Below are 10139 nucleotides of genomic sequence, written 5' to 3' on the forward strand. Positions count from 1 at the left end.
CTTGACCACCTAGGCCCTGAACTTTCACTGCTGCGGTTGCAATTCAGGAGCGTTAGGGGCCCATGTGCCGCTGTTTCCTAAATTAACTTTTAGATTTGGCTAATCAGGCTTTCTACCACTTGTAAACCTGCCTAGTTTTATTCTGTGACAACTTCTCTGTGGCAGCTGTTTTGACTGTACCTTTGCTCAGTGTCTTGGTACTGGGCGAAGGAAACAAAGTGTTGCAGTTCTGTATCAAGTGAAGTTTTTGGAAAGGCACAGAGGAAACTGCAGTCTTCCCCTAAGTGGAGGAGACTGAAAGTAGAAGCTAGTTGGCTCTTCTGCTGCCATATTAAAGGGTGGTGGTTCTACACCCATAGCAATTTCCAGTTCCCCCGCAAATCTCTTTTCTGCCCCTGAGGAAGCTTTGTCTAATTTCCCTTCCTCCTGCCTTCACCATGCAGCGAGGACAGATACCATTTCCTTTGGTCTGCTGCACAGTTTCAGGCCAAATCTGACTGTAAGCTCTGTCCTGTGCTGGTTGCTGAGCCCATGAGCATTGTCTCCCTCAACTCCAGCCTTGCTTCATCTTCCTACGTGTGTTTTTGCAAACTTCCTTTTCTGGCTTTTGCAAAGAGGATAAGACCAAAAAAAAAAAAAAAAGAAAGACCTTGCACTTTGCACAGTTATCAGCCTTCCAATAACAGGATCAAATCTACTTCCACAGCCAATCTTTTCTCCTGCAGCTATGGAGTTCACTAGCCTCTCCAGCCAGATCCCAGACACGTGGCGGCCGGTGGATGGGGAAGTTGTGCGCTCTACACAATAGCTCTCTCCTTTGCCCACGTTGTTCCGAAAGAAACATATCTCTAGGTAGATTCTGAAACTGCCAAGCACTGTCTCAGATGAGCAAGCTGGCTGGCCAGAGGAGATAATGCGGCAGGCAAAGGCCTCTGTGTGCTGTGGAGCAAGGACACAAACAGATAGGGATAAAGTGTAGCTGCTCTAAGGTTTGGTTTTGGGATGGAGCTTCTTTTATTTTACTACTTCTTTTTTTTTGGCGGGGGCTGTGTGCGTGAAGCAAGAGATGTCCGAGAGAACTGCGTTTGTCCTTGCATTGATCCGAGTACCCTGATACCTGAATATCGTTATGCTAAAGAGATGCATATATGTGCCTTTAGATTTGTTTGGGGGGAGGGGTTGGTTTGATTTGGTTTGTTTTTTGCATTGGAATAGAAGTGTATGTAGGATCTTGAGCATTTGACTTAATCTTTGGTTTATCCTAACCAGTCTAAAATTCGGGAAGACTTCGGTATAGTCATTCCCTATCGTAATTCTTCTAGGAAAATTGTGGAGACTTGGAAAACGCATTTCCTGTCTAACTCTGATCCTCCTACTCTCAGTGAATCATTTGTACTCTCGTGTTGCTTTGGGCTGACTTCCCTATTGACTTCAGTGCTTAGGATTTAATTAGAAATCTAGGGATGTTGTTTGGAGCGGTAAAGCTACATAGGATTGTTCTCTGTGCTGCTGCAGAGGGAGGGTTACAGTAATACAAAAAATTAAGGAAATGAAATATTTGCATATTAACTGTCCTTTGTGTGAACTGAAGAATTGCTTCGCGTTTCTGCCTACATCGTTCTCGCAAACTTTCTTTTGTCCACTGCTCTCCGCATAAAGCGACCCCCCCACACCTGTAAAGAACCCCCAAAGCTCAAGAGTTGAGCTTTGGTTCTCTGGTTGCCTGCTACAGGAGAGGAGCTATAATACCGTCAGAAGGATGGGTTTTTCGAGGTATTTGTATGTAGGGGAAAAATAATCTCTAGAAATTCTCCACGGATGTGAGGATGTCTGGAGAGTGTCCAGAAGGGTGGGGCCTTCCTATGGTGGCACAGACCACGATGCCAAGAGCTTCTAGAGAGCCCAGAAAAACTCTTACGATGTTTGCTGCTAATAGGCTTGAATCTTGTAAGACTGACTTGGCTCTAGGGTGAAAACGAGCTGTTCTATTCAGGGTGGAGCATGTTTAGCGGCTCTTTTGCATTAATGCTGTTGTTTTGTGTCAGTTGAAGATAGCACTTGCAAGAAGAGTGGTGCTCAGTAAAGCAGATTGTAACTTGCTTTACACGCCCTGTGTCAGCTGCTCTGCTCTCGCTGTTAGGCCCCTTCTGTGCTGCAGGCACAGACATCTGGGGAAATTATCGCTTCCTCCCCCTTGGAGTCTCCCTGCTGCAGCAGGGCAGGGGAGATAAGTCGAGAGATGCACTTAAGTAGCAGTAGCCTCTGTTCACTAAACCTCCCCTTCCAGAATCATCTGCAACATACCTTGTAATTCCTCAAGAAAATAGTTGCCTCTGTGGAGAAGATCTTGTCCTGAGGTACGTGAAGGTACCATGAGAAGGGGTGAGGATGAAATCCAGCAACGCCTGATTTAGGATTGCCAGCGTCTGTCTTGGGGTTTCGGAAATGTCTGAGTAGGCAGTGATCTGAAATACACAGTTCTCCAGCTTGAAAAGCTTCAATAATTTTTGCATGCACAAAGAAGCTGTTGTAACAACTGATGATACGTTGTAATAGCAGACCAGTTGCGAAAAGTGTCAAAGTTGTAGGTTAGTTTAAAATATATATGTCGCTTTCATACTGTTTAGAGTGCTTATTACTTTCATTTACCAAAGTCAGTGCTACTTATAACAAACAATCGATTAGGCCGGGATTAATGTTTCTGAAGTCTAGCTGTGTTTTTGAAATATAGCTGAGACCCATCGAGATGCTGACCTAGCAAGCGAGCAAAGTTAGGGATCAGATACTGAGAATAACCCTTAGCATGCTTCCCAGTTTAATGGAATGCTTTTTATTCAGTTCCATTGCTTGAGTTGTTTTGTGGTTTGCTTGTGAGCGATCTCTTTATTCTCCGTGCAGAACTTCTTATACATGTTTTGCATTGCTCTTTTTCCAGGTTAAAGAACTCGTTCTTGACAACTGTAGGTCATGTGAAGGCAAAATTGAAGGCCTTACAGATGAGTTTGAAGAGCTGGAATTCTTAAGTACAATCAACGTAGGCCTAGCCTCAGTTGCAAACTTACCAAAGTTAAACAAACTTAAGAAGGTAAATAAAATGCCATATGCCATATCTTTCCCTCTTTGCACTATACTGAATATAAAATGGTTGTTTGGTTTGGTTAAATTAAGTTTTTCTGCAAACGGCTTTATGATACATGCTTTGTGCCAAAAACTCAAGATGTTTATCTGCCTTTTAGCTCGAACTAAGCGACAACAGAATCTCAGGAGGACTGGAAGTGTTGGCAGAAAAGTGTCCAAACCTCACGCATTTAAATCTAAGTGGCAACAAAATAAAAGATCTCGGTACAATAGAACCTCTGGTAAGTTACTATGATACAGAATGAAAACAAAACCTGTCATTTTGTGATGAGGAGGGGTAATGCACTGGCTTAATGGAGCCTGGTGTTTATCTCTCCAGCTGTTGGCTTTTGCTACCAGATGGTAGCGAGTGTGGCTGTGGCTCTAGACTGACACCCTTAATAGGGTGCTGGTAGTCCAGTGCCATGCGTGGGGAGCATAGTGTAGCTGGGGAGCATAGTGTAGCGGGGAGTGGTGCTGCGTCTCAGCTGGGAGCATGAGATGTTGCCTCCCTCTAGTGGCCAGCCCTCTGCAAAAGAGGAGCCAGCCACATCCCCAGGAGTCAAGACTCGGCATGGGGCAGACAGATCAGGCAGCGTGTAGGTGGCTGCAGCAAGATCTGGAACCTTTTGTCCTCGCGTTGCCTGTTCCGGTTTAGGGCAGGACAACCAGAGTTGCAGTGATAGCTACTTGTAAAATGTAACGATGTAGATTGCGGGTTACTCCTGTTTCTTCGCAGCTTTCTGTAGATATCTCCACTATGGTGGAGTAGTGCAGTACCTCCACTGTGGTACCAGTATGACACGCTTACTACTCGTTCTTTGCTTCCCTCCTCTTTCCATAGCTGATCCTTTAAGTCCTGACTGAGGCTAGCTGATGAGGGAAGTAGGTCTCTGCTTATCCACACAGATTGTATCTGCCAGGACTGCCTGTTTGGATCAAAGCTGTGCACCTGACAGTGTCACATTGCAGTCCTGTGCCCTCCCTGAAATATGAAGGCTAATGTCACTCAATCAGTGCATTTTAGAAGCACAGCAACTTTCCACCAGTGTAACCCCTTGGAAGGGATTAACCTAGAGTCAGCTCAAACGGCTGGCATGTGTTGCAGGTTTGCCTCCCTTAGCCAGACTCTCTACTTAAACCGAATGTATTTTCTCTAAAGCATTCAGTCGAAAATTACCAGCCACCACTTCTGCTCAGTGATGTGGGATGTGCTGGTGTTTGTAGAAACCAGCTGCAATGCCATGTGCCACCAGGCTTCGCCTGATCGCTTCCACTGTGGTTATTTCAAATATTGGGTTCAGGTTTATCAGGCTGCAGTTCCAAAAAGCATCCACAGGTCCAATTCTTAGAACTGTTTTCTATTTTTTGGTTTGTGTGCCCTTTAATCTCCAGAAATGAAGAATTTCAGCTTGTTCTGACTTCCCAAATACTTGCTCTTAAAATGTCTCAAGGAGCAATTCTCAGATTAGTTCATCTTGGACCTCCTTTCCTCTAACGGAAGGGGACAGCAGAGTAGTTAAACTCCTGTAGCAAAGGTATGAGAAAGAGGATTGTAACTGCTTCCACTTACAGACTTGTTCTTTTCTTGATATCACCGCTGCTATGTATCTTCAACTCCAGAACTGAGATAGTTCATAAGACTTGTTAACAAATCCTTAACTGCTATGCTTGTGTTTTTCTTGTTAGTACTTTTAAATGTCGTTGGCTGCTGGCAGTACAGACATGTTCCTCAAGAAAAAAAAATGAAAAAACGTTATTTTATGTTCAATTTCTAACTTTTTTTTCATTCTTCTGAAAGTTAGTAGACTACAATCACTAAAAGTTTTTAAATGTCTCTTAGTAAAATTTTTGTATCCAAAGAATCGTCTGTTTCTTTTTACACTGAAAATTGTAGTTTAAAAGTATCTGACTGCTGGATCCAAAGTCTTGCTTTTGCCTTTTTGGGATAACTCACTGGACTGGTATTTATTCTTGGCTTGGCCCCTTACAACGCGTGATTTTTGCACCATTACCTCTTTCCAAATTTCAGTCTTCTGCTTGTGAGGTACTGAACTTTAGAAAGAGCATTTTCCGTTCACAGATAGCAAAGCAGCAATGGCCAAGCATTGCAGAATTCTATTCCACACCAATTTAGTGGGCAGACAATGAAATGGCCCTTTTGTCACGGGAAGCTGTTGAGCACATTAACTCCGGCTGCTGTAGAGTTCTCTGTTCTTTAGAGATTTATTGTGACACTGAACTTCAGAGACTTTTCTTTCCTTGCAGAAAAAGTTAGAAAACCTGAAGAGTTTAGATCTTTTCAATTGCGAGGTAACCAACTTGAACGATTATAGAGAAAACGTATTCAAGCTCCTCCCGCAGCTCACATACCTCGATGGCTACGATCGGGATGACAAAGAAGCGCCAGACTCTGATGCAGAGGGCTACGTGGAAGGCTTAGACGATGAGGAGGAAGATGAAGATGGTATGTGAATTGTGCTACTTGGTGTACATAAGTTAAGAGTGATATGCTGCCTAGTAGTTTTTGTTTCCAGCTCTGACTTTCTGGCCAGTGAAGGGGTCTCTCAGCAGCTCCTTCCCTGCCTGAGGTAAAGAAGTACCACCTCAGTGTCCTCTGAAGGAACGAAAGCTTGAAAAAGCTTTCTCAGTCTTATCTGTTGTAAAAGACAGGGAGTGAAGGGGGGGTAGAAGAAACAGGCCGGGAGGAGGGGTAAGACAAGCAATAAGACACTAAAAGAGTTCAGGGAACAGTGAACATCGGGGAGGAAGACATAAGGAAGAAGTGGATAAGAAAAGATAACATGTACATACTGCAGTTTTCCAGGAACCGTACAGTCAGAGGAGTATGTGCAGTTGTGTAGACCCTGATAGATGAGGATAGAAGGGGGAACCAGACTGGGCATAGAAAAAAGTGGCAGAGTCAAGGATTCAAACAGAGGAGCTGAGGCATTGCTTGTTAATAGGAGAGTATGTCTGATCATTAAGGGCAAAGTGAACTAGTTAGATTAGGGCAGAAGAGGAGAGGAGAGTGTGTATACTGAAGATTGCCTGGAGCAAGCTCCGTGAAAGGCACTAATGAAGTAGCAAGCAACTTTCTAATGTTAGGAAAATTAACTGTGGGTCCCACTGGGCTGTAGGTGCCATTCTGCCTCCCCGGCAGACTGCAGTCAGAGGCATCAGTTCACCAGCTGGACGAGTATCAGGCTGAGTTGGGGAATTTGCTAGACTCTTCAAACCCAGCTGCACAGCAAAAGCAGAATAGCTGGACTTGCACTTTTCTCTCGAGTGCTGAGTGTGAGATCTGGTGAAAGGGTTGAGTGCTGCAGCACTGCCTGGCAGAGTGGTGCATTCGGCCAGCTTCAGCAGGGACAGGCTCTCTTCAGCAGAGCACGAGTCTGGGCCTGTGTTCAAATGCATGAAAAAGCTCCAAAGCACCATTCTTATGGTATGGAAAGCATTCCTGGTTTGTTGCTCGGGCTAGGTGTATTTAAGCTCTTTCCTTTCAAAAACAGATTGAAAACTTGTAAGTTGGATTATGTGTGGACGTTTTGTGCTGCTCTGGCAGCACAAAGGAAAGGGGTGGCTGCTGGGGAGCATTTCTAGGGTATGGTTGCCCTTTACAGTTCTGCTCTGTCCCTGGTAGGAGCAGATGGGCAGAGCAGAAGAGCTGCAGTGTCTCGTAGGCTTTAAAATGCCTGTTAGTCGTGGGAGCTGGAGCAGCTTCAACTAAAGCAGCCCTGGGGTCCCCCTCGGTCCTGGAGCAGGTCAGACCACGGGTGCAACTGCCATGGTACCCCGTCACTAGACTAAAGAGGCGCGGGACTCTGAGCCCTGTGTTTTGCAGCTGGAGAGTTGCATGAAACTCTGTTCTGCCTTTAAGCAACACGTTCAATTTGCTCCTTATGTTACTAAGAGGGCACATCTCGGGAGGTAAAGCTGAAAAAAATAAACTCTAAATATCTGAGTGGTTAATCTTGTTTGACTGTATAGAAGAGGAGTACGATGAAGATGCTCAGGTAGTAGAAGACGAAGAAGATGAGGAGGAAGAGGAGGAAGGAGAAGAGGAAGATGTGAGTGGAGAAGAGGAGGTGAGGATTTATTGTAGTTAATAGTGAGCATGGAGTGAACATTTTCTAACTTGGAATAGCTGGGCAAGAAATGGACCAAATGTTGAACCTTTTTGTACTTGAAGCAAGTACTTTCTTTTTAAAACAACAACAACTGAGAAGCATTAAAATTACAATGGGAGTGGCATTGAGGAGTGTCTGTTTGTGAGCCAGCTGCCATCTAGTGACCACTGACATTAAATCATGTTGTTTATTGGGCTGATGTCAAAAATACTCTCAGGAATGTGTGTGGAGTTTTAACATGTGGAGCCTTTGAAGAGGTGGAGTTACAGTCTCCAGACTAGCAAGGGAGAGAATGGGAGAAACTGCAGCCCAGAAAACAGAGTACCAACACTGATTCTTTACACCATGGTGTTGATTTGAGTTAGAGTTAGTCGGAGTAACAACGGGATAAACAGGATGAGCACAAAGAGCAGAAAGTGAAGTTGTGTCTTTGCGAGGGCCTGTGGGTAGCTGTTGGTCATGGTGTTCTTAGCACACGTAGAAAAACAGTTTAGCACCTCTTTGTAAGGAGAGACTGAGCAGGCCCTGCTCTAACAAGGTCACGCTGATGTTGTGGAAGTTGCATGCTGCTCGATGTGGTACACAAATTACTGACCCTATGCCCTCAGAACAACAAGGTTCCTCCTTGGACATACACCTTCTGATACTTAAGGATGCTTACATTCTTAGCATAATCTGGATCCTGTGCATAGGGTATGCTGAGCCTGTTGCAATCTGCTGAGACCTTGCTGTTAGAAGAACCTCTGGGAATGGGACTAAAAAGTGACTGTAGGCGATCATATAATCCATCCTCTGGCCAAAGAACGGCAGATACTTAGCTCCCACACTTTCTGACTGATTGGCCAGCCTGTTCTTAGAAATAACAGCAACTTCTCAGAATCTGGAGATGCCTGTTCATCTTGTAACTCTCCTTACCCCTAGACGTTTTGCTTTCTACTGTCCAATCATCAACTTTTACTAAACTTAAACTTCATAACAAATTGGCAGCTACATAGCAGTGTGAGTTATAAAATCATTTACTTGCTGAAGGCTTTAAGCTAGAAGTGGCTGCTATGATTGCTTTTGATTTCCTGTAGTGAAACTTGGGCCAGAGTCAGTTATGCTGTAGCTAAGAACTTCAGCAACCGCACTTACATAAGTGCGTGGGAAGCATCTGCCTTTTTGTTTGTTTTTTTGTTTAAGGTGCTTCGAGGACTTTTTCACTGTTGTAGAATGCTGTCGGATATTGTCAAATTGTGAAAGGTGCTGCACGAAAAGCAACTTTTAAAAATCCTTTCTTTTCTGTCTTAGGAGGATGAAGAAGGCTATAATGACGGTGAGGTAGATGATGACGAAGATGAAGAAGAACTCGGTATGGCAGTAATCCAGTTCTTGCTAGAGATTTAAAAAAAAATGTGTAGTATAGTAAAAGGAGGTTCACATTTGTATTCCTGCTTCTTTGATAGCAAGCCAGCTGCCAAGTAGAAGCCTGTTGAACTTGTTCAGCTTCCGAGTAGCACTCCTATAATTCAAGTTGCATTTTATTTTGCAGATGAAGAAAGGGGACAGAAGAGAAAACGAGAACCTGAAGACGAAGGGGATGAAGATGACTAAACTGAATAACCTATTTTGAAAATTTCCTATTGTGATTTGACTGTTTTTACCCTGTATCTCCCCTCCCCACACCCCCAACTTTTTTTTCCCCCCCGATTGTAATGTTGCTGTGGGAACGAGAGGGAGAAGCAGACTGGGTGGGCAAGGGAATAAAATACTATTTTTACTGCCACTCCTCCTCCTATTCGTTTTAAAATTTTTCTTTTTCGTCCCTCTCTTAGTCCCTGTAACTGCAATAGTAAGTATAAACCAAGTGGTAATTTGTTTCTTATTATTGGAGTGGATAGTTTGACATCTTAAAAAATAAAAAAAAGTTTAAGATCAGTGGATCATACCCAAAATATGCATAATCTGTTCTGAGACAGCTGAATATGTTTGTTGGGATTTTCCACCGCTGCCAGTCACTAAACATATTGTAAGCATTTTTTTAGGGATGATGCAGATCTAGGCAAAGCATCCCTCCACAGCAACAGGTGTGAGAATGGCATATTGATAAAGTGATTTCTTTGTTGCCTGTCCGTGAATGACTGCCATTTTCAGCCAGTGCTTTCCCTGCTTCTGTAGGTACCTTTTATTTTGCTGTTTGTAAATAGTGACCAAATGGGGTTTTTGTTTTGTTTTGTTTTTTGGGGTGTTCCTTTGGATCTGATTTGTGGGGTGAACTTGCAATCCTCCCCCCTGTGTGTTGTGTTTTTTCCTTTCTGTTTTTTTTGGGTTTTTTTTTTTTTTTTTTTTTTTTTTTGGCTAGGGTATAGCCAATACACTGAAAATGGCAGGCATTTAAATATATATATAAATATATATAAAAAGTGTTCCTAATTCCTGAGTTACTAGTGAAATGAATTTGACAATTGTAATAAAAAAAATGTTTCAACCCTTTTAAATAAGGTGTGTACTATTTTGGTCTGTAATATATAACACCTAGTCAATTTTAAGTGATGAGAAACTACTTCCACTTGTGCTATATACTTTGAAAATTTTTACAAACCTAAATACAGGAGGCAGTTCAGCATGTAGGGTAGGAGGTTTCTTTTCATACACTCAAGCACGAGATACTAATACAAAATTGTATTTTCTTACCTAGTGGAAGTCAGTAAAATGACTGAAAATACCTAGTGAATGTACAGTTTTACTTTCATATCCCTCTTTAAAATAGCTTTAGAAGTGACTTGTATTTCCTAGTCAATATTTCATCTGTATAAATACATTTGCAACAGTTTTTTTTCCCAGAAGAGCCAAACTTTGAGTTTTATGTCTGTTTGTCATTGATGAATTTCAATAAATCTTTTTATACAA

The 10139-nt window shown here is 43.0% G+C and overlaps 1 protein-coding gene across 1 annotated transcript in view; it reads left to right on the forward strand.

Moving 5' to 3' along the window:
• ANP32A (acidic nuclear phosphoprotein 32 family member A) overlaps positions 1-10139 on the forward strand; it is a 23968-nt gene extending 13829 nt beyond the window's left edge. The window contains exons 2-7 of the mRNA XM_068959049.1: positions 2936-3085; positions 3237-3359; positions 5386-5584; positions 7111-7208; positions 8541-8601; positions 8782-10139. Of these exons, the coding sequence (XP_068815150.1) occupies positions 2936-3085; positions 3237-3359; positions 5386-5584; positions 7111-7208; positions 8541-8601; positions 8782-8843 (693 nt within the window). The 3' untranslated portion in view covers positions 8844-10139. The remainder of the gene's footprint in view (positions 1-2935; positions 3086-3236; positions 3360-5385; positions 5585-7110; positions 7209-8540; positions 8602-8781) is intronic.

The sequence above is a fragment of the Struthio camelus genome, chromosome 12 (genome assembly GCF_040807025.1).
Source record: "Struthio camelus isolate bStrCam1 chromosome 12, bStrCam1.hap1, whole genome shotgun sequence".
Taxonomy (NCBI): Eukaryota; Metazoa; Chordata; class Aves; order Struthioniformes; family Struthionidae; genus Struthio; species Struthio camelus.